General features: G+C 41.7%; 2 protein-coding genes across 2 annotated transcripts in view; one reads left to right on the top strand and one right to left on the bottom strand.

Annotated features, from left to right (window-relative positions):
- The window catches only part of PSMD10 (proteasome 26S subunit, non-ATPase 10), a 60,227-nt gene that overhangs the window by 29,418 nt on the left and 3,257 nt on the right, over positions 1–27,552 (bottom strand). The gene's annotated exons all lie outside the window — the stretch shown is intronic.
- VSIG1 (V-set and immunoglobulin domain containing 1) lies at positions 863–24,634 on the top strand. The gene is made up of 7 exons (XM_055727324.1): positions 863–1,467; positions 4,817–4,977; positions 17,608–17,806; positions 19,300–19,455; positions 20,152–20,271; positions 21,297–21,423; positions 22,904–24,634. Exons 1-7 carry the CDS (start codon positions 1,419–1,421, stop codon positions 23,085–23,087), a joined length of 996 nt encoding a protein of 331 aa, XP_055583299.1. The 5' UTR covers positions 863–1,418; the 3' UTR covers positions 23,088–24,634.

Genomic DNA, 27,552 nt, shown 5'->3' with positions numbered 1-27,552 from the left:
CCAACATCTGCCCGGAGATTATTTAGGCATCTGCCATGCACAGACATATCTGGCAGAATAAAATCCACTGAAGTCCATAAACCTGATCCCAACAGTAACAGACGCAACCAGTAACTCACCACTTCTACACTCAAGAATCTACCACCACATCACACCAGAGAAGAGGGAAGCCTGGACACACTCTCCCCTCCAGCCACACACTGCCAGATGCTGAGCCACACCTGCCAGAAGGGCTTCCCCAGTGGCGGCACAGCCCCTGCCATGGAAAGGCTGGCCACCCTTGCCGGCCACGAGAAAGACGGGTTCGTCAGGATGAACTAGACCCATGTTTTCCACAAACAGGGGAAAAAAAAAAGTCATCGGCCATTTTGATTGTCTTGGTCCCAGGTACAGGCAACGTCTAAGAAGCAATGCTGCCCTCTGTTACGTCTTCAGCTACTCACTCGTGCATGGCTGGGGACGTAGGTCCAGCTACTCCATCGCAGCTCGGGGCTTTGGATTAGCCTCAGTCAAATGACACAGAACAACGCAAGCAAAGCCGGCTCCTGCAAGAAGCTGAGCACCTTTAGTTCCTAACGAGCTTCAGAGACTTAGAGAAGGTGTTTTGCATCCAGTAAGGACAAAGAAATCTACTGTAAGTTATTGTAATTAGTTCTTCAAGTCCTAACCTTCATCCACTGCTTTTTCACTATATAAATCAGGTATTAAAATTTTAATACAAATCAATATATTCACCTCATCATTTTGTATTAGTAGCATCCAATTTCATGGTCAAAAACTAGATGAAACAGATTTTATTATCAGTTTAGAAGATAACCTTTATCTTTATTTCAGTGTGTTACCTTATTGATGAGTTCAATACAGAAATTTCAAGGCAATCATGAGTGCAATGTAATCATTCTGTATAAAACTGTATGAGAAATAGGTTTTAAAATGAAAACGTACTAACAACACACTATCTCTACATGCCCATTTTGAAAAAGAAATTATATCATTAACAGGAAATAAAGATTATTACTTATTCATATTAGGCCTGACTCCAACACGGGTAATCGGATTGACTGCGAAATAGCTCTACAAACACTTTTCTCGTACTCAGAGGAAGTATTTACGTAGGCAAATACTGCTGGGCTCTGGCAAAAGTGGGAGAATTTGGGCTTCTCTGATTCAAAGATTTATTATTGACAAAACCGTCAGTTGCTCAAACCCCACAAAATGGTTTCAACTGAACAGTCACACCACTAGCTGGAGAAAGGCACGCATGTGATAAGGAAGGAGAATGAAAAAGCTTATTGACGTGCTGACACACAGCTGATAAGGAAAACAAAAACCCACTTAAAAAAAAAAAAACCAACAGTTGAGTATTAGTCGAAGTCAAGAGCAGCATCTGGTTTCCTTTCTCTCCCAATGTCAAGAAGATGTTGGCAATGATGCTGAAGCTATTTCCAGTTCTAGCCATCCTTACAGGTAAGAATAAAAAGCTGATCAAAATAGCACTGGGATAAAGGAACTTGTTGAAATAAGAGAGCAGGTGAACCTGACTGGCAAACTAGGAGAATATTCAAGATTTATTTCAGGATGGAGTGAAAATCGTGGCTATAATGCTATGTCATTTGGTGGAATTGGCAAGCTGACTGCTGACTGGTAAGAGTTCTTTGCTCAAGGCCAGAATTTTAGCTTTGGTAGATTAATGCTTTGTTCTAAAGCCAGGAAGAGGCAAGGAGCTCTCGCATGGAGCGTTACAGTCTTTCGAGCATTTCAGGGTTGGGTTTTCTCATGTTTGGCTTTTGTCTCCCCTTGATAATGGCTCTGGGAAATGCTGCCTCCATCCCACCCCAGCCAAAAGATTTTTGGGGATGCTTAACTTTAAGCATGCAAATAATCCTTTGGATTTCCCCTCAAGTTAAGTGAGGATGTAATACTTTGTGGAATCTAGGAATTATATGGTATTAATATGGTATATTAAAGATTATGTATTATTCATGTTTCAAGGACATTTCATTGTGCTAAGCTTTATTTTTAATATATACAGAAGCAGACATTTTAAGTCTAATGCTCCACATTGATGAACAGCCTCTGTATCCACTAAAGAAAGTGGAAGTTAGTTTCCACATTTGCTTTTCAAGATGGAATTATCTCATTTGGATGCCAGAGAAATATTTTAAATAGTTGCTCCTGGCATTTCAATGTTATCTCTCTCACACACACATAAACCCCACAGATTTTTGCCTTAGAAATGAAGAGTAATTCAGAGTTAGTGCCAATACTTTTCAAAACAATGTCCTCTAATTTTAAAGTTCTGGCTTTAAGACTAGCAGTGTGTCCATACTGATGGGTGCCATGGACTGCAGGTTTCTGTAGTGGCTAGGAAAAGGTCAGCAAACTTGGATTTACTTTGTGAGCATTACAAACTGCATGGGACTTAGTGCAGGTGGGTGAGTCCCAATTAACTGCAATGACTTTCTCTACAGCGAGGCAATGGTCTTATGCAATATCAATGAGTAAAAGACATGGATCAACTATTTTAAACAAGTTACGGTCCTGTTCACACTAGCTTTTTTCAATGAGATACTCTGTACTCATACGCTTTTTTTTAATTTAAACCAAAAGGCTACATTTAAGCCAATGTATGAAATGGAATTATGAGTTTGAAATGTAAACAGTGAACTAAATGCAAAGCAAAACTTCCATGAACTTCCGTGATGAGGAAACAGGCTCTGTGAGTCCAGTTCACTTTCAGTCAAAAGCTCCATCTTGCAATTAGTGATGGCTTTTAATAGCCTTGCTAGACAATGGAAGTTTGATAGGGTTTGGCTTTATATTTTTACTAGCCTGAAGCCTATTTAAACTAAATGTATTTCTTCAAAATATACAGCTTGATGGAAACTAGAATGCTTTGTGGAGTAATTTCTGCTAAAATTAACTTATTCTGGAAAACCTTATAACAATCAGGATCTGTGGCACTCCTGACTCCAAAACCAGAGAATAATAAAGGAAGTATGTGGCGCAGATGACTGGAAAATGGATGTTTTCAGTAGAATGACATTGTGTTGAAAGATGGTAGATTTAACCCTTCTGTGAGCAGAAAATAAATACATGTAAACCTGGAAAAATTATTGTGGCAAGAAACTGTCATCCTCTGGTTAACTCTAACTCTTACAGCTGAGAACAGTGACCTGAGATATCTAAAATAACATTACATGACTTTCATATTAGATCTCAGTAAGGATTAAGCTACTGTGCACTCACGGGACAAGCAGGACCTGGGATCCCCTCTTGCCCCAAGGCAGGTTTGACATATTTAGGTCAGTCTCCAGCCATTCCTGTGAGACTGTCTTCACATGTAATGTAAATTTGCTGTAGTTTAAATCCGCTAGTTCTCATCTTAGCCACCAGCAACACAGAAAGTAGATGACTCCCTTCTTCCTCGCAGTGACCTTTTACTATTGAAGCCATCAGTCAAGGAAAACAGACCCCGAAGACTTCAGACTCTAGGTTCAGATAGGTTTGCATATTGTGGCAACTGACAAATCTACAATATTTACATGGTTAAAAATGTCAAAATAAATTAAATTTCTTTTTTAAACAATGTTTTCTCTCATAGAGCTAATAATGTGAGTAAAATGCTCTTTGGTATTACTAGAGGTTCTGCTTAAATTCTCAAAAGCAGCACCTGAACATAAGATGCATGATATTTCATTAAGAAGAATATTTTTTATGTTTTGCTTCTATCATTCGTATATGCCCAAATGAAAATTACTATTATTATAACATGAAGTTCTCACCTTGCTTGTTTTGCATAGAAATCTCTGAAAGACTTGCATTTTCCATCGCATTCAAAAGAAATATATTCTCCCTCAGAATCTTTAGTTTTAAAACTGGACTCAGTGATCTAGCAAAACCCTGGAAAGCCCCTTTTTTTTCTGGCAGCTGTAGCTTTCTTTGTTGCTGTATGTCACCACTGCTAGTAGCTTATATATGGAGGACAGAATCATAAATACTGTAAGATGGTGCTTGATGCCTTTCATTAATATGACTGCGTAGCCAAGTCTGATCAGAACATCACGGGAAAGGGCTCACAAGTTATGTTTGCTCCCTTTCAGCTTTGAGAACAGAAAGGGTTGATCACAGGATTTCTCACAACCCACATAATAAAAGCAGTCCCAAAAAGCTTTGTTTGATGTTTCCAATATAAAAGCACTGGGAAAGAACAGCTTCTGCATGTGAGCCCTAAGAAACCTAAACAAAAGCAAAGTAATTAGCAAAAGCAGAGAAAGGCTGCTGGGCTCCAGCCTGGGGGAACCTGGCAGTGCCACCAAGTCCGAATCAGAACATGAGAATGTCAGGAGAGGTGACAGTGCAGGAGATGGTGAGCCAAGGTAAAGGAGAGCAGACATCTAAACAAAAAACTGGGGGAAAAAAAGGGCTAGAAGGGTGTAAAAGGGGGCTAGACCCAGCGGTGCAGGGGAGCGCTGCAAGGGCAGAAGGGCTCAGCTTGGCCACAGGCTCTTTGCAAGAAGACAAGTCTCGGCAAGTGAGAACAAGTATGTTTTTAGAAACCCTGCTTTCTCAGAGTATTATTTGTTGTAAGGTCACAGGTATTCTGTGGGATTTAATTCACTCGTTAGCTTTTACCCACTCCCAGGTTGTTATCACTAAAATTTTCCACACAAAGTCCAAGGGAAACTGTACTGAAAAGGAGAACGACTAGACACGTCCTGTGGGTTTCTTCGATACCGCTGGGAGCAAAGCACCGTCACACAGCTCCCGGGGCCGGCCCCGTCTGACCTCTCCTCCCCACACTTACTGCCCGCAGGCCCCGTCAGCGGCGTTGTGGTGACCGTCCCTGAGAAGGCAGTGAATGTCACTACAGGTGGAAACGTAACCCTCCTCTGTACCTACAAGGATTCTGGACCGCTGGGAAATTTCTTTATTCAGTGGAGCTTTTATAGTGCCAAAGAGAGCCAACTCCATACCGTAAGATATTTATTTATTTATTATTACTATAAAGTTATATTCAAGATATCCTTAAGTCCTCAAAGAATCTCGTTACATTTGATAGTGTTATCACGTTATCCTCAGTACAGGCAAAGGAGGCAGGTTGGTGTTGGTGTTCTCACCCTGAAGACATGAGATGGAGATGCAATGAAATTTAGGGCCAGATGCACAAAGTTATCTAGGCTCCTAGTTCCTACTGGCATGCCTGAACTCCTTTAGAAACTTCTGAGAAGGAACAAAAGCGATTCAGATGCTCAAAGGACTTGCTCTAAGTCACACAGGAAGCGTGAAGCAAGGACCAGGTGTCCAAAAATCACACAAGCGCTCCAGCCCCTGGACCAGCTCCCTTTTCTCTTCTCTGGCAGATATTTCCTGCCATTGTGAAGGCAGCTTTCCTGGCGAGACACCCTTGCCTACAACAATGTATCCCCCACTTAAGGGTCAAATGAATGCTCCTTGTCTCAACTGCTATCATTTCTACAAGGCGGCTCAACAATAAGCTGTCAGTGCAAAGTGAGCTGCGAGTATTTTGGCAGGACTCCGTAGAAAGTTGTCACAGCAGGAAATCTGCCACAGCAAACTCGCATCGGTATTTTGTGGCATCCCACGGGTGTCATTGTGCTAGCAGAACAATTACAGATCAAAGGCAAATGCTCCTTGCCCTTCCTGAGACCCTGAGAGGCACCAGAGCCAAACAGCATCTCTCCCCAGGGGTATAATGGGACCGCAGGGTAGGCTGGAGCATCAGCACAGGGACAGCATTGGGACTGTGCAGGACACCAAGTATTGAACAGCTACGTGCTGTAAGCACTGCCCGAGGCTCTCACGGGGCTGTGAAGACCTTGCAGAGCAGCCTGGCCTGCCTGGAAGGAGTCGGGATGGGATGTGTAACTCCCTGTATGTCCTCACACTACTGCCCAGGCTTCAAGAGCTATCCATTAATCTTGTTTTTGGGGGAAAATGAATCCATAAACCTCACCCCCAGCATAACACACAGGGTATGAGTTGCCACCAGCTCAGTCCTGACAGATGCTGAGCAACCAGCAACACCTTCCTTTAGAAGATGAAAAGCTGATTAGAAGTGTTACTGCATCCTTGAGGATGACTGTGATTTTTTTTTCCATGCCCCGGTGTCAGGCTTATGCCTGTTAGGCAGTCAGTCCCTTTTCTTTCACACTGGTTTTATCCCATTGCCAACATTCTCTTTCGAAAAGTTCATTCCTCCTGCCTGGTGTTACACCTGAGAGTTGGAGTAAAGAGATTTGACTTTGAAAAGAGTCACGGTCCACCCGGATGATATTCTTGTAATGTTCGCCGGCTTCCTAACAACGTTACGTTGGGAGGTTTGCCCCTGCCGACAGAGTTACAGCTTCTGTTCGGTTTATCGATGAGAGCAGCATTAGGCTGTCTGTAGTTTGCAGAATGTACAGAATGTGCCATCTGGCATCGAACAGCAATAGTCAGTAGGTAAGAAATAGCAATTTAACGTTAAGACACCACCGCTCACCCTCCTGCAGTGTATCACTGCCACTGTGCCAGTGCCAAGTACAAACACTGGGCCCATCCCAAACCCCGGCTCTAGCTGAACGCCACACCAACGTGTACACACCTTGCCTGACTAATTGTATGAATAATTGTTACTCACTATTTGCTTTTTTTCAAGTTGAAACTATTCTATTAAATGAAGAATTATTCATGAAAGGGTGGTAGCTGCAGGCTTCCAAAGTAAGCTGTTTATAGTACAATATACTATAGTTTTGATCCAGTATGTTACATCATAAATTTTAATCACTCATTCAGGTGGGAAGTACAGCACTGAGCCAGGATCAAGCCCATCCTCTCCAGATTTGGTTAGAGTCTCTCTGTTTTACTTGTGTCAAATATTCCATATTGCAGGACAATAAATGCAATGCATTTTCTGCTCACAACCAAAAGCAATAAGCAGACTGTAGTTGCAAGTATTTTAGAGGGAGAATCAGACAGTTTCAAGAGATCCAGGAGGGGAAAACCATTTGTAAACTGTGACCAATGATGAGAAAACACCCTCTGAGGATTGTAATCTTAAAATACTGTCAGTGGTTCAGAATATGCTCAACAAGAACTAACCGATGTGAGGCTACCAAATGTCAGGGGGACCTTCTAGATCAATCCCTTCAGCACTCCCTCCCGGCTTTGCAGCTCTAATCCCGTTCCCCTCGAACACGGAGGTAAGATTTCCTCTCGCGGCAGCGCCCGTCACCCTTGGCTCACACACCCACGACGCTGGGAGGGTACCCTGCGTCCTCCGAGTCTGCCGGGGGACCGTGGCACTACTCTTCTTAAAACGCTTTTAGCATCCCATTCAGTCCTGTATTCCTTGACCCTGTGTCCTTTTACCACAACACGGCAATTCCTTACCATTTTGAACCTACTCACAATAAAATGAATCACGTTAATGCAAACACTAGGAAGAAAGGGCTGTGCCTGCTGGTGAAAAGTACGGTTTAAGAAGTTACACAGCACAGCTGAACACGAAATTGGATTTTCAGCCTCTCTCTGAACTCACAGCAAGACGTTCCTGGTGACTTTTCTGAGTTTCATGAAGGACTGAGTGCCTGAAAGCATGAAAGTTTTTCTCCTACAAGTTTAAACAAAAAATAATCTCTTTTGACAAACCTGGCTTTGCCCTTGTTGCTTGGCACGTAGCTGATGTTAAGTTTCACATTTTGTTCCAAGTAGGAAATATATGCATGGCAATGGGGGAGATTGCCAGCTTTGGATTTCATTGTTTAGATTGAAGAACACTAAAATGCAAGTCAAAAATGTGTTTAATATGCTGATACGATGACAAAACCAACTGAATTGAAGAAACTGGCACCATACCTTACTGAATACCAGAACAGTGGCTTGCATTTTAAGTGGGATATAATTACTGAATTCTATGAGATACTTAGATTCTTCTAAAACGTTAGTAATAAGCAAACACATGCTTCCTTATAATTAGCATATATTTTCCCTGAAAAAGATTGTGGAAAATTCTGGCACCAGTCAAAATTTGCTGTTTTATCAGCAACTAAATGGGTAACATTTTCAAATTCCATTTTTTAAAGTTGAAAACTTCTGCCAAATATTTCGAAGACAGGAGACTCAAAATTTCTCCAAAAACCCAGAGAAAATACATCTTCTTATCCCACCTGCTACAATTTTAAATAATTCTGACATTTTACTAAATGCTAGATGTCTTGATGACCATGTTATTCACATGGGTCATATAATCACAACAGTAAGATTAAGCAGATAGGATGTTCTCCATAACAAATGGGGTGTGTGTGTGATATTGATTTTAATGAATAATGTTTATTTACATATTTGAGAATATGGCCCTTTCTGTCTATAGTGGCAGCAAATAATAGCACAAACTGTGGAATGTTAGAATTAATTAAGGCAAATTTATGTCATTAAGATGCTATTGGCTTGAAGCATGAATGTGAGCTTTAAACGACTAGATTTTAGGACATAATACATAATAAGCATAGAGGCCGTCAGTACCCTGTTTAATAAGAATGTCAATATTTTACACTGCTATTTATGTTACAGATTTTGCAGTTTTTTGAGATACGTAACCTTGGGTACAGTCCTGTCTGGAGCAAAATCAGTAAGATCAGCATCAGAACTAGTGCCAGTGTTCATGTAATGCCCCAGAGCATTCAGCAACAGATTTTACCTTGCCTCAAGGTGAGGCAGAGCGGTTCATTACTTGCAGACCTGGTGCCGATCCGCCCCCCAGCACCGCCTTTGTGAAGCTGGCTGGTGCCTTTTGCTGTTTGCTCGGGTGTTTTCATACCCTGTGCCACGCTGCCCACCTTCCACACTGCTGGCGCAGGTGCTCGACAGTTGTCACGGCAGTTACAGCGCAGAGGACGACAAACCACAAACAGGCTGTTCAGAGAGAGAGATGATGGTGCTGAAAAGGGGGGCAGCAAACAGCGGAACGGCAGGTGTGCGCAATGCTGTTTTGGAGACAGTGTGGCTATATATAGAGTGTGAATATAGAACTTTTTAATTGGAGCCTAACTCTGCTGTTCTCCTGAGAAGTTTCCCCAGTGGAAATAATTCCCCTCATTTGAACTAAATAATGTAAATATCAGTTCATGGAAAACAGGATGCCATGTGTATTTTTAACTTTTCCTTCTTGCCATTCACCCCTTAGCAACATGTCTTTTTAATGATAAACTTAATTTTTAAATAATAACTCCCAGCCAAGGATCTTGAGAATTTTCCAATACTGAACTATCTCTATTTTACGTATAGACAAACTGAGGCAAAACCACTACTTTTTCAGCTCACCCAGGCTAACACAGTACATCACAGCCTGGCCTGGGTCATAAGGTAAAGTCTCGACTCCTGCTCAGATCTGCATCTGTGCTTCATTTCATGCTCTGAGTCACTCGGCTGGCCTCGGTGTAAAGCACCCAAGTAAATGTTCGAAAGGTTGAAGGCTGCTGGTGACTCCACACAGGCGAGGCTGCAGCCTTGCAAAGCTAAATACAACTCCTGAACCTGACCAGGGACACACCTTGAGCCTCTGGCCCAGCCCACCCGCAGCGAAAGTAAGTGAAATTACCAGAGATGCTGCATGCTTACCCAAGATATGCCCAGGGCAGAATTCTTCATTGAAATTTTGAATTCACTAGATGAGTAAAGGTCATGCATGACTATTGTAAGAGAAACTGAATTGTTGATAGACTTCTTATGAATATGTTTTTCTCCCAGAAAAAGTGAGCCTGAAATATTTGCAGACGGTGACATAGACGCTGCTTTGGTAAAGCTACTGACGGGCACTTGAGAGGGAAAGAGCTTTAGCGGCCTGTAACAGCAAGAATATCTTCCATTTATTTTATATATTGGCTTTCACCCTCCCAGAACCTGCATTTCTCTTGTACCTGTACTACCAAGAAAGTATTATCTAGTGGATAGGGGCAAGGAGGGTCTCACTGCGAGTCACAGAGAAGAGGAAGATGGCACCATGCCCCTACGAGAAGTCTAGTCATGTCCTTATGTGATTCACTCGGCAAAACTTTCACAGGTTGTGTCACGTTGTTCAGGAACAGGGGACAGGGTGGCAGAGCCCAAGGCAGGAAAGAGACGCAAGAAGAGCAATCCAAGCGCAGCTGTCTCTGCTCCTTTCATCCCAAGACCCCAAATGCAGATTACCAGCAGTTCCAATGCCGGGACAGTGCTGCTGCCCAGCGCAGAGCAAGGCACAGGCACTGGGCTGCCATGTGAGAGCCAGGGGCCAGCCACCCCTCTAAGTGTGGGGCTCCCATAAAAACTTTTGAAAGAACAAATTCCTCCCCATGTAGTACGAGTAGTTCTTGAGACCCCATCGCATGCTTTCAGCCACAGGCAACCGAGATCGTGTGTTGCAGAGGCTGTCAGTGCTGCAAGGGCCACTGGACTGGCAGCAGAGCAGTTCCAGCCCATGAACAAAGATGAGCTGGTGCCAAGCACCTCCTGAAGCAGTATAGGAAAGCTTCCTGGAAAGGGCCTCTCTTACACACGAACATATTTTTTTTACTTAGAGGCGAGTGTTTTAAACCAGAGTTTTATCTAGCACTTAGATGACTGAGTAGATGTTTAAAAGGAACAGCTTCATGGAAAGCAGAGGCAACACCTCCAATGCGAAGGCACAGAGATGCTGTTGTCATGCCATTGCAGAGCGACTCCCTGGATGTCAGTGGGATTATACTGTGGTCTGTCTGTGGTTCTCTCTGGCACTAGGGTAACAGTCTGCAGAGAGATGAAATAAACTGACACACTGAAGCAGACAACAGTGAGAACACAAAGGAAAGTGGAGATAAGTAGATAACGATCAGGTTACAACTGGTGCATTTGGAACAAAGATTAGACTTCAAACTTAGTGTGCCTAATTTTAGGTAAAACTCAGAAATAAGATTCTCTTGCACCTCACTGCTGACAAGGCTTGAGAAATCTGCAAAATCTGCTGAACACAAGGCACCCTGCCCTTGTGAGCAGCACTGATGGTACTGATGGGGTGCTGTGCAGGGAAGAGGCTCTTTGATTTTGGGGGAACATTTAAAGTCTCATTTAACTCTCAGATCAGCACATTTTTACTCAAATACAGCATTCCCCGTGTCATGGTATTCTGAGTATGGATGAAAAGTCAGTCAGTCATTGTCAAAAGATGGTGTATGTGACAGATGCACGGGGAAGATGTAGCTGGAGACACAAGGTAAGAAAAAAATCACCCCAATCTTAACAGCAAAAAAGACCTAAACAGCTTCTACTATGTTTATGCTACTGCTAGACCTGTAATTATGTTCTGGATTAAAATCTTAAAACCAGCACAACTAAGATAAACTGAATCAGATGCATCATTCCAAATTTTTAACTAACCTTATTTGTTATTGCATTTTTCTCCATCAAAATTACTTTGGATGTAGCTGTTGTTTTTTCCCACAGCTATTCTAGGTGGCTGAACTAACACCTTCAGGAATATTCTACTCAAAGGGTATCTGAAGGGCAAATCCACATACCAAAAGCCTCTGGGCTGCATGTGAGCAAGTCTGGATAGCCCAAATTTGGGGCTACATGCTTACATTGAAAAAATAAGATAGTCATCCTGGGTCTTCTTTCTAGAATATAACAACATTGTGAGATGTGGTGGATACAGAAGGACACTAAGCTGCCTGCTGAACTGGCTCCCTCTCAGCTGTCAGCAAAATGTCCCAGCCATAATCCACTCCAAACTCTTCTTGACTGCAGCGGGCTTCCTGCCTTACCCTGAAGTCCAGGGTACAACCCAACGTACATTGAGATCTAATAATAACTGCTGAAGAGCAGTTACACCAAATGCACTATGAAAACATGTTTCTGCTTGATGCACCAATGGTTCAGCCACAGGAATGATACTGTGAGAACATGAAAGAGCTGCTCCTCAAAAGCGTTTTGCACCCGTTAAAGCTGCTGAATGATTAATCCTCTAAAGGCTTTTGACTTCATCCCTTTCTTCTTCTACCAATGCACAATTGTGACAAGATGCTTCTAGTCATTATTAACATCCTCAATTACCCATGCAAAAATCCCAGTAATGCAGGACATGATATCCCTACTACAGACTGGCAGATGAGGGTTTTGACAAAAATGTGTGAAATGAAGCTGTGGTTGAAAAAGGCATTTAGGGCCAGACTCAGTCACGTGACACATGTCAAAGAAACCAATGCACACGCTGAGCATTTGCTTTTTTATCTAGACGAGTTCAGAATCTGAGCCTCAGGCTTTAATTAACACTTTTGAGCGTGCTACATTTGTTCCCGAATTAGATGGTAAGATGCTTAAGGGAGTGATGAACATTTTTCCCCCTTGTTGTTATTTTATAAATTCTGTCTGTACTCATAATTCAAAAAGAGATCATGATCTCAAACCAGTAAAGTTAATACCCTCCTTTGCATTTATCAGTGAGAAAGAGGCTTTAACAGTTCTTTTTCTAGTAGCTTGAGAAAATATCAAACAGAAAATGATAAAACAAGCCAATGATGGGGCCCTCTGAATGCCTGAGCTTTACAGCTCTCCAGGCAAAGACTGTGAATCAGATGCTGAATACATCAGCCTAGAGAAATGTCATCGAACAAGATGCTAGAGCTTTGCCTCTGCTGGGGGGGAAAAGTGAGAAGGGGCTGGTGGAGGGAAGACACAGGTACTGGGAAGGAAGCCATGCCCTGAAACCGCCCCCAGTCAGGAAATCAAGACTTCTGTGGAGATTAAGTGGGACATTTTGTAACACATCTTCAAGTACATCTCATCTTAACAATTTTGATATCCAGATGTACTAGACATGTACAGCAATGTGATGCAATGACACCAGGAGATGGGGGGTGGGAGGAATATTGACCTGGAAATTGTGAATGAGTCCATCCAAAGACATTTGAAAGACACACTTATGCAAGTTCTAGTATGTATTTATCCTGCCCCAAGAAGAAAGGAAGCAGATGGAGGCATATTTCTTCTAATTTACTGCCTGCTTTTTCCTGCACCCCTGCCACACCCTAAGGAGGAAGATCTTTCTGTAGAAGTTCTATAAAGAAAACCTGTAGGTGGGTTCCTCACTCTCTGCCAAACATCTGGCAGCCTTTGAAAATCCTCAACTCAGCATCAGCTTTGCCAACTGCTTCCTCTGCAGGCAAATACTTTCCTCACGATCACACTAGAAGAGGAGCAGCCTTCCCACAAGTCAGGCTAAAGGAGAAGAAAAGGACATGTGATTTCATGTACCAGATCCTTCAGAACTGGGGATACAAATAATCTTGTCTCCATCATCTCGAGTGTCTTGAGATTAACGAGATTTTCTTCCAAACGAGTACGATCATTCCCAGTTTCTCTGTTCTGTTTGTAACCCAGCTCCCCCAGAGAAGAACACCAATTATTGACTCAACTGCCATGGAGCTCTGTGAGCCCAAATCCTTTTCTTGGTTGCAGCAGAAACTGTGCCTGGCAATGCAGAGTAGCGATACCACTGCCTTAGAAAGTCAGGAAGGATGGCTGCTGACGTGAGCGGCTTTAGGCACTGCCTGGCCCACGCGCTGAATAACCAGCGAAGCTGCAATCCTTTCTAAGGTCAGGGAGACGTCTTCTAGGCAGCTTAGCTGTTTTGCAGAAACTGGTGTTTCAGATTGTGGAGTTATTAGGGACAACATTTTCAGGAGTGATAATCTCCGCTCTTTTTTCTGTCAGTTGTTTGATTAGTCATCGCAGGCAGCTGCTCCCATGAAATGTGAAAAGGCACCATTATATAAAAACTTGTGTGAGCAAACTAGCTGGTAAGGAGAAGCAGCAGCCATTACTGGATTGTTTTTCCACTGGTAAATCATCGACTTCACCAGAGCTGCTCATGATTTGCCTGAGGATATAAAAAGCTTATTTTTTTTCATGAGAAGCACAGCAGATTTCTTTCGTATTTTTTTACATTCAAGACGTTGCACTTTAAATATATTTATCACATCAAATTAAAAAGGCTTCCAGGAAAAGTTTACCATTGACTAAATTTACATTTTTCCCATACAGACATTTTAGGGACATTTTAGGTAAAATGGAAAGAAATGTCAATGAGATGTGTGTCTGTAGGAGGGAACATTAGCTGTCAGTTGCCCCAAAATAAAAAGACTCCTGTATCTTCAACAGAAAACAAGTTGTTTTACTTTTGAAACAGAAAAAAAGATTTTTGCAAAGATTTTCATTTCAGCTTTTTGAAAGCTACAAACGTGAGCTTTTCAAGGACAGCATAAACCCACTTTGAACAAGGGTTTAAAATACCCATTTTGAGTGTATTGCTTAAAGTGGGCTACGAATTCACAGCCAGTTAACTGAAACATGTTCCTCTTAAATGAAATTTCCTTCAATCCACCCATACCTCTGGGACAAGATACACACTCAGTAATTACTCACAACATTACTCAGCCTTTTTGGTGTTTACCACCTTCCTTCAGGGAACAGACTCCAGAGCTAGTGAGATAAGCATCATACAGCAGTAGAAGAACAGAGGACAGGCAGGACCCTGCAGAGGAACCGAATGCGTTTCCTTAAGATCTTCCACTACCTTTATGTTCATAGCTGAAAAAAACAACCCAGAAAGCTTCTGTTTAAATCCGTGAGAAGAACAAATATTCCCTGTTGAGTTGACACCTGTCTCAGATTTAACAGTGTATACAAAATATTTTCTCTGCATGCATTCAGACAGGAAGAGAGAACACAGGGGATTAATTTTTCAGTGTATTGTATGAGGGCTTAGACAAGTAATGCACTCTAACTTCACATCAAATACACCGAGGGGCACTCGCTCCTCTATAATGTTTACTGGTATGCCCTGGCTGCATTTAAGGCTTGTAGTGCCAGTCCTATTGCCCATAACACGTGCTATAGCTAAGCTGGCACTCAGCGGGCAGCTTGTGCCAGCCCAGATCACTCTGAGGGAGACTGAGTAGAATTTAGCCCCGTTTTTTCCGTAACCAGGCCTTTTAGCAGGATATAATGGGCCCGCCTCTCCTCTCATGCTGCTGCAAGTCACGCATTACTTCATTTAAGTCATTGTACAGCTTAATTTCACATTAGTGTGAAAAGCTGATGGAAGCTCTTTCCCTGCCCTACTCGGACAGTTGCAACTGATTGACGGAAGATGCAAATCCAGCCCAACACTGCCAAGATCTATGTAGGAACATAGCTCAACGAGGAGCCTGAAGTCACAAGTCACAGTTCTTGTAACCTTGGAGTCTTGCAAGGACCAGTGTGTAACACTCTTGTTGCTCATACCCAGACAAATGTAGAATGAGGCAAGTGTGACCAATGTTTTTGTAACGACAGGTAGAGCTGGTTTTTGACGAGTGAGTTGCTTAAACCGAACTCCCTATTGTGGACGCTCTCCTTCCTTGGGGAATACAAGGGTGCGCGCCCAGACTCTAGTTACGCCACAGAGCTCCATCCCTAGACATCCGCAAAGCATAAAATCAGTTTTAAAACTGATAGTATTGCACGCCAACAATGAAAACTGGAAAACTGGAGAGCCTGTCCGGCTGTTCAGCAGACTGTCTAACCTAGTCCACCACTGTGCTAACGACTGAGCCTCTGATGCTTCCTCCCTGCAACACCAGTTTTCCACACGCTGGCAATGCAGTAGTGTAGGTTTGGTATTCAGAGCCCTGCATCAGTTGTACCTGGTGTTTGCAACCCTGGGGCAGGGAAAGATAGTCTGGCTGGCAAGTAGGCAGAATTGCACCTGAGGTGGGGCCAAGCTGCAGTACCAGAGCTGCTGGTGCTGTGCAGGCTGCGTTCTGACCTTCATTTCAAAGCCTTATCATTGCATAAACCAGCTGCGCTCTGGCAGTTTTGGGGTGTAGCTTGCCTTAAGCTAACACAGGTTTTCAGATAACATTGCTTAAAGACTTCAGTCAACACTGTACCAGGGTGGATAAATGGAATTAAGAATAAATATTCTTAATTCAAAATGCAATCAGTTGATCTGCAAAGTAAAGCAAATTATACTTCTTGCCTGGGGACCTGCAGCGTCCCTGAAGGCAGGGAACTTTGACCAAAAGGAAATTTTGATACTAGTCAAGTGCGAATGGCATTTCACAGGAGTCTGTGAAGCTTTCTTCTACAAGCATTTTCCAGCTATTCCCATTAAAAACCATGCTGTTAGTCCAACTTCAATAAATACATTTACACTGCTGATTCTGGAATACTGTCAGTAGGAACGATGTTAGATCTATTTGGGTCCCAACCTGTAATTCTATATGGTTACCTCTCACCAGTTTAAAAAAATGACTGAGTATGCTGGAACTGTTCACTTTGCCTAATTAATGGAGTTTGCATGTAGACACTGGGGCATGTACTGCCTATCCCGACTACTATCACTTTTACACAACTGAGAAAAATAATTAATGTTTCACAGTTTTCCACATTAGCTTTGCTCTTTCAGATCTTGGTTTCACAGCACAGCTAGACTGGACAGTGCATTGTACTCCTTGAAAACTATCACATTTACCCCAGAGCTGATGAGACGCTGCAGTTCCTAAACAGATTCGAGGTCCAAGCCCCAGACTACCAAGCAAGCTCCACAATGAACACAATTGTAGCTCTCCTTTCACTCAACAAACAACAGGTTTGGTCTTATAAGCTTATGAGGTCAAATTTACTCCTGCAGTGCTGTTAAGTACAATCAATGCTACTGAAATCAGTGAAATAGGTCAATGTTAAACAGCAAATTTTTATCTGGGAGGAAATGTTGCATTCCTTAGGGACATTTATCCTTAGTAGGTCTATAATTCTGCAAAACTTTTTTTCCCTGTTTAGTAAAAGGGTAACTTCTTGGTCCCAAATAGGTGCCCGTCCAAGCACCGAGGCCAACAGATATTCTTGATTCCACCTATGGTATGAAAACAAAGTCCATGATACTGTCTCTGACCCTGATTACACAAACAAGGAGAACAACACAGTTGCTCTAACTGCATGTGTGATGATTCTGCTGGTGTTCTTGTACTGCATTTTTATTGCTTCCAAATTTACTGCCAACAGATCAGGTGCCTTGTTTGCTTAGACCTATGCCTTGTGGATTCATTTCAGTTCTCTGTTCACGAGCTTCTGTATTTGGAAAGCTCTGCAGCCATCTACCTTTTGCAATGACAGGTCCATTCTTGTCACAATCTTCTTCTACTGAACTGCTTATTAATATCACAAATTATCAGTGCTTCAATTAGTACCACTATTCACTGCGCATGACTTGGCATTTTTTCTCACAGAATTGTCATATAATGGTTTATGGTTTCACCTTTGTTTTCGCAAATGCATCAGTCTGTGACTGGAGTGTCCATAAAGAACTAGCTACTGTCCCTTTATACAATTGAAAAATCCCATTTCTGAAAAGCTTGTCTTTTGAGAACCACTAGAAATATATATTCAAATGTACCATGTTTTTACCTATGCTTTCTCAGAGGAAGGGACAAGAAAGGGGGTGACATTGCTTGGCTTAATCAGAAATTGACTATATTCCAAATATGAGTACCAAACAAAGCGACAGGAAGATCTCTTGTTATTAAACTAACAATCGATTCTTTATCACAGATCTATTATTGTTCAGAAGGCCAGTCTTACTCCTATGGACAGTTTAAGAACAGGATAACAGCCGCAACAGGTCCAGGGAACGCATCGATCACCATCTCCAACATGCAGCCCTCTGACACTGGTGCCTACACCTGTGAAGTTTTCAGCCCACTGGGTGACACCGGCCAGAGTCAGAAAACCGTGATTGTCAGTGTGCTGGGTAAGCGCCTTTCCTCTCTATTGCCGTATTGTAGTTTTCCCCTCTTATTATGAAACACTGAATTCACAGCTCAAACTACGTAGGACCAGGGGGTATAATAGGACTGTGATAAACAAGGCCCATGACGCAGAGAAAGGGCTCACTGATGTGCTGACCCACGGGATTTTTCCACGGGCAGAGCCGGGGTGCCCTCTGCCTTCCACACAAAGCAGACCTGGTGCCACTCCACAGCTGCCCCTGCCCCACCTGCAGTAAAACCCATGAGTGGCCTTTAGAGTCACTTTGTGCTCTCAAAAAGCGACCTCACGTTAGCAGGTAAGCGAGCAGCTGCAATTACCCAACCTCATTACACTTTTCATGCTAGAAAACCAAGCGGTATCATCTTTGATTAAAAATAAATCCAGCCCCAAAGACCAACATTTTTCTAATTTTACCTAATGTTGGCCAAGGTGACCTGTGTGAATCTAGGGACAGGCAGCAGTACAGCCCAAGGGGTCTGGCTCACTCCAGTTCCCAGAAACTCTAGAACCTTAGCATGTGTTGAATGGAAGCGGTACAAAGCCTTACTTTGGATAGAAGAAAGCCATCGTTTAACAACGAACAGGCAGGACAGAAAGGATGAAAAGTGGTGGAATGAGATGGTTTACTTCCTAATAAGACAAAAGCTTGTGCTAACCCATCTAATTGCTTTTATACTGAGAGTTCATACCTCCTCAGAGTGACAAATCAAAAGTCACATGCGAACATGATAACCAACATCATTTGCCTGTCTCCCAGGGATAAGAGAAAGACCTATGTAAACTCAGTCCCTGAAAAATCAAAGTACTGCTGTCATTACTCATCTAAAACTCCCCCCCAAAATAGTAATGCTGGAGCACTAGAGTAAGAGAATTTACTTTTCACACAAAGACCAAGAAACATTTTTTCATTTATGCACACAAAACTGGGCTATGTTCATTGCTGGTCTAGTCGGTACTCTACAGAATCACAACCTATCCATAGGTAGGAAATGAAAAATAATAGGTGTAAGTGAAGACAGAACCTTCTCCTGTGTGCAAAGTGAGGAAATGCTATCAAAACGGATATATTTTTTAACAGAACTGTAGTTAATTTATTTCCTCCACCACTGCAATATACTGAAAAAATCCCTCTCCCTTTATGTGGAAAAGCTCCTGCTGCGTCCCTAAAGAAAACGATGCTGCTAGGTGGCAGAATGGCGTATGAGGAATAGTGACTGGCCCATTATAATTGAAGTAGTAGGTAGTCTTCATCTCAACACCTCCATAGTAATATTTAGTATGCAAATGGAAGGCAAGATAATAAAAATGTATCCTAGGCCATGTACATATATTTAATATTACTCTGCACTCCGATGGAAATGTGTAGATGGGGGTCAGTTCTTTACGTACAGCAGCACAGTACCAGAACTCGAGGTGGATGCTTGCAGCCCTGGCTATGTACTCACGATGTCTGTTCTCATTGTTATTTTACAGTCAAACCATCAAAGCCTTTCTGCAAAATAGAAGGGACGCCTGAAAAAGGCCACCTAACCTACCTCTCATGCAAATGTGAAGAAGGATTGCCTCACCCTACCTACCACTGGTACAAAGTAGACGAGAATACCCTCACGCCTGTGACCGAAAAATTTAGTACGTAACTACAAGACCACCATATTGTGTTCAAGATCCGCAGTTCCTTAGTACCAGCCATTTCACACACTGTGTATCACCACATAGGGTAGTTAAAACTTATCCTCCTCTTCTGACAGTCAATGTCACAAAATCGTATTTTTCACTTATTCAAATTGACTGATCGCTGTCACAAAACAGGACTTTTTTTTCTGTTCGTTTTAATAAAAATTCTGTGGCATGTTGAAGTCTTGTCTATGCCATTACTTTAGGTTGTTAAAATGGGAGATAGATTTATGCCTTTGCATCTCCCTTCCCTCTGAATTTTGAGTGAACTTAGAATAAATTAAATCAATTTGTCATTCAGATGCTAAGACCTCCATCCCCAAAATCTTCAGTACCTGTTATATTTTAATTTCTGAAGTTACACTGACAACACTGGTATCAATGCGGGTAAAACATCAGACAGGCAGGCTGATTTGTAGAGTAGTCACCTACTTCTCATGTTCTACTACACTCCTGCCAGATCCATTGTAGTAACTTCCTAGGAAGGTAAACGTTTTTTATTTAAAGAATATAAAAAAACCCAAATGAGTGAATAATCAAGAGAACCCCATTTCTAATCTCTTAATAGCTCTCAGTATTACCAACTAAAGGAAACCGTTTGCCTTCACAGTACACGAACAGTAACCTGTACCTGCTCTCTGTTTGTCACAGATCCAAACACTGGCATTCTTTACATCGGCAATCTCACCACCTTTGAAACTGGGCACTACCGGTGCGTAGCCAGCAACATCCTGGGCAACAGTACCTGTGAGCTTGACCTAACCACACACTGTAAGTTTAATGCATGAAAGTAATCACGTACTTGATGTATGACATGCACAGTTTGCAGGAAAATGCTGTAGCAACTTTAAAGCATAGAATTTTTTTGAGTAAGAACGGAACAGCCTTTGAAGAGCTCCAGAGTTTTCCTCCAGGCATGCCCAGAATTTACATTGACCAAGACAGCTGATTTAACATCTCCAGCTTCATTTCCCGCTGGGATCTGGAGCTGAATCCGGCTCTGAGTGCTGAGTCTTTACTGAGAACTGACAGATGTGGAGTTTAGAGCAATTTTTTTCAGCCCACAGTCTCACTGAGGTCCCCCCGCCCCAGAATTTACAATCATCACTGAAATGTGGTAGTATAAGGACTGGGGGATTGTAGATGTCACCCCTAGCTAAAAATACTGTCATCATGGAAAAATACCTTACCCTGACTGCTCTCAAGCAGTGGTCAACCACATCTGCATGCAGATTTTTCAGCTAACCAGTACCATTTAACAAGAACCAAGCATGTGTTGTACAACCAGCCACCACAGATGTTCCTGCAATGGTCACTCAACTACTCAGCGGTCTAGAAAATGAAAAGCGCAGGTCAGAGCCAGAAGCTGCAATGCAGTGGAAATGGAAGGTTTTGGGGGCTCACAAACGATGAGAGCATACATTTTACATCTCAGCTGAAAGACAGAGATAAAGGCAACCTGAACTTCAGCATTTGTTTGCAAGGACTGAAGAGCAAAGGCTTTCAACTACTGCCAGTGTTAACAGCCTCATGTTTCCCTTAGCCAGGCATAAACACAGGGTTTGTTGGGGTCGGGAGCTAACCAACAAAAAGGGAGGCAGCAAAGGTCATAAAGCACAGTCCTCTGGTTCCTACAGAATCTTTGGCCTCCCTCCTGGAAATACAGCTGTCAGTCATTTTTTTAGTTCTTTGAACCCAATGCTTTCTTTCTGCTAAAGGCTCCTCCACTAAATTTACATGGGATTTTGCTGTAATAATACTTTTTAGAAAGTCAAGTAATCTCTTTTTCTTTCCAGATTCAGACAGTGCTATTGTTGCTGGAGCACTAATTGGAGCAATCCTGGCAGCTGTTATCATTTGTGTTATCGTCTGGATTTTAACCAAGAAAGCAAAGACTAAGAAGTTGTCAACTAATGAGATGCGGTAAGAGTTTGCTTCATTTTAAGATGATTATTTCTGCGAAACACTGCTGATAATCCAGCACTAAAGTAAAATGTAATTACTCTAAACATTTTTTTAGGGTAAATAATACAGGTTTTGAGAAAACTTCCAGAGTGACAATATTTGCTTTTGTACAACTTTAAAGCTGCTGTTCTTGTAACAGAACTTGCCATTACTCTCTTGCCTTTGTTTACAGGTAGCTACCACTTGGCAGTACCCAAAATAGTAGAGTAAATGTTTTTTTAAACAACACAAAATAAAAGTGGCAAGTTGGAAAAACAGGTTTTAGTATTTAAAAGTTAATGGTGACTGTTTAAGGCAGGTGGAAGAAGTAAAAGAAAAAGAATAGCAGCTAAGGGTTGCCTCAGCAAATTTATTGGGATTGGATGTTACTGGATTTAAACAGAGGGCTCGGTTCAGTGCTATTTGAAATTACAGGACACATGCTTGGGATACTTTAAGGCATCTCAACTGACAGGAGACACAAGGTTCAGGCAACAGAACAGAGCCCAGAATGTTCATTTTGATCCTGCTCTGGAAATGTCTTTTCCTCTGTGCTTTGGTTGCTCATTTTTCCCTTAAATTGCCAAATCTTCAGAATAGGGACAGCCTCATAAACTATACAGACCGTGTTCAGCCCCATGATGTTAAATGCTAAATGAATACATGCAGCTGAGGCCACAAAAAATATTATGTCATCTGGATACTTCCCATCGCACAGGTCTAAGACTTCCTGATAAAGAATTCTACTAATCCAGACCAGTGGTTGGTCACTCACGCACTGGACTTTTGCTTTCAATGCATGTAGCATTAACATCTACATTTGTGCTCAGATCCTAATAAATCTTAGTACATTGAATTAATTCACCAGAGTCTGATATTTTTCACATGTGAAAGTACTTAAATGTTGGGAGTTGGTTTATTATTTTGATAAGATAAATGGAATTCATACCTGTTACTAAAAATATTTTCCTGAATGTCAGCCTTTTCTAAAATACTAAATATATTTTAAAATATTTTTCTAGATTTCAGCCTTTTCATAGCTCTTTTCTGGCTGCACTCTGTTTTTGATGCACTTGAATGGGACACCAGGTCTGCATGGAATTTCCCAGAAAGCTCACACCAAGCAGCGTGTTCTGCTACCCCTCCTCAGACGCTGTTTGCCAGCACTCAGTTTCCCATTCTGCTTTCCTGGTGTAGCATTTAAACACAGCAAAATCCATTTTATTCTAATGGGATCACTTAAACCAGTGATGCAGACCTGTCTTAATAGCTTACACTGTCACTCTTTCTGTCTGAGCCGCAGAGACGTAGCTTTTTCATGTGCTCTTGGAAAAGTCTTAATAATACGGGGGGTTACTGCTTAGACAACAGAACTACAAAGACTCATTCTTTTGAAAAGCTCTAGTGTAGATGGGTTTTTAACATGTGAAATCACAATCCTCATCCTGTCTTCCTGCAGTGAAACGGCTCAGAAACAACCCAATGCAGAGTACACTGAGGTACCTAATGAAGAAAATGTTCCCATGACCACTGTTCCACCAAGCAATGCAACAAATGAATATCCTAGTGTTGATGAAACAGCAGCCTCTGTAATCCCTGAAAATGATGAGAAGCAAGAAGTGGGAAAAGAAGAAATAGCCTAGAGTTTTCCTTGTCAGCTTTGGACCCCTTTATACAAAAATTGTTGTCACTGAATTAACATAGAAGCATGACTAAAGCTTAAAGGGGCATGTGTACGGTGAACCACTGGGCTGGAGATTGAAAAGGGTCTATACACACGCACTTTGTGAACAGCAGAAGATTTGGCCTTTAAAGTTAACCCAATTTCATTTATTATCTAGTTGTAATTGTATATAAGGATAAAAAGACTATCATCCACACTTATCCAACCTATTTTGCAAAACGAATTAGGAAATGGGCTGAAGCATTTGACAAAGTAAGAGCTTTCCGGTCACCGATCAGTAATGCTGTATGTAGCCATACAGTTCTGAACCACCCCAGTCTTCTCCAGAAACAGCGTCGGCCAACCTCATGCTTCCCGTGCCCCATGGACAATCATCACGGCCAATACATTGCAGTGATTAAAGGATCTGATTTTGCACGTCAGAAGTAAAAAGAAGTTTCATCAATGTCATCAGAGTGCAGAAACAGATATTAAGACCTGGACCAGTGAAATCTTGTGTGTCTGAATTCCACCTAAAGCTAAAAAAAAAAATATCCCAGAAACTGTTACGCTGCTGCTGCCTGATGTGGAATACATTTTGTTAACAGTGACCTCGGCTTTAAAGTTCCCAAGGCACCAGCATTCCAGAGTTGTACATTTCAGCAGCTCTGGTTTTCAATCTAATGTAACTAAAACTCAAGTTCAGACATTGATTGACTGGTTTCCAGACAACAGGAGCTGGAAATCTAACCCCCTCACAAGGCTGGTTATAATAGGCACACACAGGATCAGATTCCTCATGACACGCAGATACAGCTGCTTTCAAAACTTAGAAGTGAATAATGCCTACTAAGTGACACGCTAGTTTTGATTGATTCCTCTGCCTGAGACGATTTAAATCTATTTCCAGGCAACTGCCCTACCCACTAAGCAACAAACTCGTGCTACTTTCCTTCTGGTGTCTTTAGCCCAGCGTAACTGTGACTATTGTCTGTAGGTGAAAGCATCAAGCAGAAAGGTAAGTAGTGCACATACACCAATAGCCAACAGCTGAGAAACGAGCACTCTCTTGGAAGGAGAAAAGGGAATTGAACCACATACGCTCTGATCACTAGACACTTCTTCTCTGTGGGCCTCGTTTCTAAGGTTAAAACACAGCACTTCTAAAGGGCAAAGACCTACTTTCAGAAGAGCTCAAGGACCACGAGGCTCAAATGAATACAGACACACAGCCTCAGCATCTCCCATCTGAACTACATGAGGTAGATATTCACTGACACAAGGAGACATTGGTTTCAGTCTCATGCACTGCAGAAAAATGTACATGGCTCAGGGATCTGGAAATTTTTGGCATGTAAGTCCTTCATAGGATCTCATGTTCATAAATCCTAATATCATGAAACAGTTAAATGCAACAGTCATCTTTAAAATAGATAAAATGATACATCTGTGCTAACATTTTCAGTTCCCACACCTGTAAGTATTTCTATCAAGAAAGTGACCACACACAAAAAAAAGGGGGGGGGGGGGGGGAGGGGAAAAAAAAAAAAAAAAAAAGATGTAAGGCATGAGGTCCTAAGTAAGATTCAATTTGGATCACTATGCATAACTATTCATTACCCTTTCTATGCAGTTTTCTGGCTTTCAGATACTTGCCCTTGATACGTGTGTCCATTGTTTAGCCTTATTTCAGAGTAAAAGAACATTTACAGTCTTCTTATAATATTGTTTTAGCTAAAAACTGCTCGTACCAGATTGTGAGGGTCAAACCCTTACTAATACCAACACTGCCATATTCTATGAGTGGATCCTCACACCCCTTGCTCCTCAAAATATCCAGGGAAAAACTTAAGTCATGACCTGTACGGAAGTCTCTTCTTGACCAGGCATCTCTCTTACTGACCCTTGTGGCAGTAGCACTAAGCCAAATCTGCAAACTCACAGCCTTCAATCTAGGTTTAGCAGCTTCCTGAAAACTTCTGATATTCACACCCAAAATTTTGTTAAGCATGCAAAACGACAAAGTTAAGCATGTTCAGTAACAGCAGAAGTATCAGTACTACCTGCTCCTGTTTGGGTGCCATTTTTTACCAAAGGTGTCTCCTAATAAGATAATTCAAATCAATTACTGGTCCAAGGGAGCCCACGACTTGGATGACAGTGGCATTAACTTTAAATAATTTCTTCCCTGACATTTCTAGGCATTCTTTTACTCTTGCCCTTTGCAGAAAAATATAAACAACTTTCTTCACGACGCTGCTGCAGCTGTACTAGTTCTTCTAAAGTCATCTCCTGTATGTATGTCTTAGTTACATTTTCCTTACTGCAATAGCTTTCTAACTTTCACATCTCTGCAACAGCACTACTGTGATTGAAGAAGGGAACATATCATGTGGTCATTATGTGATTTTTTAATCTTTCCTTACTCTCACCTCCACAAATTTCTCTGCTTGTATTCCTTATATAACTTGCTACAGTAAAATAGGAGCTTATGCTGGTGACATTATAATTACCTTCTATAGCTAATACAATCTTACAGGTCTTACCTTTGCTAAAAAAAGTAGAAATTGCTCATTTTGTTAATGTTTTTAGATAAAAAGTAAGAAAACTTGAACACAAGTTCTAGACTAATAATTCCTCTCATACTTGTAACCACTGGTGTGCAATGGACAGAATTAAAAAAAAACCCAAAAGGAAAAACAAGAAGCAAAGTGATTGCTGGGGGTGAGGAGGAAGGCAAGAAAAAGAACATTTCTTTGGAGTTTCTTAACAATACTGAGATATTTTTGTAAGCCTTCTGGCAGATGTTTTTTCTCATTATGAAGCTTCTCTCATGTAAAATAGTTTATTAAAAAGGATGGGGCACTGTTCCTAGTTTTCCGCTGATGCTCTTGGCAAAGCACAAGCCAAATTAGGTATTGATCCATGGTCTGTAGCTCAAAAGCCCTGCAGAGCTATGCAGGATGGAGAAACATTTTTCAGAATTTGCCTCAGATGTTCCAACAGTCTTTGCTGCATGGCCCATTTATCTTCTCCTGAGGGAGTAGGGATCATTAATATGGAAACCAGATATTAAGCCAACATTCAAGCCACCATCTCCTAGGGAAGTGGATTTACAAAGCTACAGAACTGTGGCAGAGTTTTTTGCTATACAAAGATCAAGGATGAACACTGAATTCTAACTTTTTCTCCGTTCAAGTTTTCAACAGTGCCTGCACAGTACAGAAGAAACATTTACTCAGTCAGGTTCCGCCTTCAAGCAAGGTATGCATGGCCAGAGCTTACTGTCCAGGCAAGTTACACCTCCTGCTCTCAACAGGTGCTCTCAGTGAAATTCAACCTGCATTTTGCATTCCAGGATAGACTTAAGGTACTTGGTGAAGATATTGGTTTGGTTGGAAGCTTCTGTCTTGCTTATTGAAATAAATGGTGTTACCTTAATCCCTACAAGTCAAGCTGTAGAAACTGTCATCTTCTATTTCAACCTCTCCTTGCAGCTGAAGAACAAACACGCTCTACTTCCATACTGTGTAACCGATGGCAGGGTTTCATCTGACTTGTCCACATCCCAAGCATACAAGCTATGTAGAAAATATTGGGTTTGTTACGTGAAAGTTTAATAAAGTTTTATAACACCAAAGACTGCTTTTTAGGAAAGTTCTTTATTTCACAGAATTTCATCAGCATCAATTGTTCAGAAAGGGGAAATCTATCCTACTAGTGTGAGAAGTGATCTTACCAACAGCAGAACAGAAGGTCACTTTTCAGACTCTGTCTCATTAGCTCTGCCTTCTAATAACTCGATAGCAGGATTTGCTATGAGTCAATAGATTAAACCAGTCTTCTGTTATAAAATAAGATGGTAAACTGCAAGTGTCAGTGCTACATAATGGAAGCCAAACAGAACAGAGAAAGAAGTCTACAGAAGGAGCAAGAGGAAATAAAATTAGATACAAAGTACATCTCAGAGAAGTATGCAGAACCATCCATTATATAAGGTGTATTTGCTGAGGTAACCCTGACACTGCACCTGCGTTCTGCAAGCAGTCCAGTGCACTTCGTCAAATACGGATATTTAAAGATTCAAAGAAACAAGGTAACAATAGATAACAACAGAAAAGCTTTAAACACTCAAGAGCTCACTTGGAACAGACTAAGAAGAACAGAAGTGGGTACCATCATCTACGTAACTGAGCAAACTGCATTCCACAAAGGGAGAGGTGTAGCTTAGAATCACCTGAAGGACAAGAATCAGTACCCACAAAAAGACCAAACAAAAATCCACACACAAATCACAAAGGCTAAAGGAAAAAACAAAGACTCTAGAATAAGCTTCTGAAAGAAAAATGACTTTAAATGGTTAAAGCATTTTTTGGTCCTGTTGCTTGAAAGAAATAATCCTAAACTAGGTTCTGAAATCGAGGGAACGACCACATTTATACAGC

The sequence above is a fragment of the Falco cherrug genome, chromosome 15, assembly GCF_023634085.1.
Source record: "Falco cherrug isolate bFalChe1 chromosome 15, bFalChe1.pri, whole genome shotgun sequence".
In the NCBI taxonomy this organism is placed as follows: domain Eukaryota; kingdom Metazoa; phylum Chordata; class Aves; order Falconiformes; family Falconidae; genus Falco; species Falco cherrug.
The sequence above is the reverse complement of the archived record's forward strand: the minus strand, read 5'-3'. Positions and strand labels throughout refer to the sequence as shown.

Coding starts and splice junctions, on each gene's coding strand:
- VSIG1 (XM_055727324.1), top strand. CDS start 1,419: ATGTTGGCAATGATGCTGAAGCTATTTCCAGTTCTAGCCATCCTTACA. Junction 1,468..4,816: donor AGTTCTAGCCATCCTTACAG/GTAAGAATAAAA, acceptor TACTGCCCGCAG/GCCCCGTCAGCGGCGTTGTG. Junction 4,978..17,607: donor AAGAGAGCCAACTCCATACC/GTAAGATATTTA, acceptor TCTTTATCACAG/ATCTATTATTGTTCAGAAGG.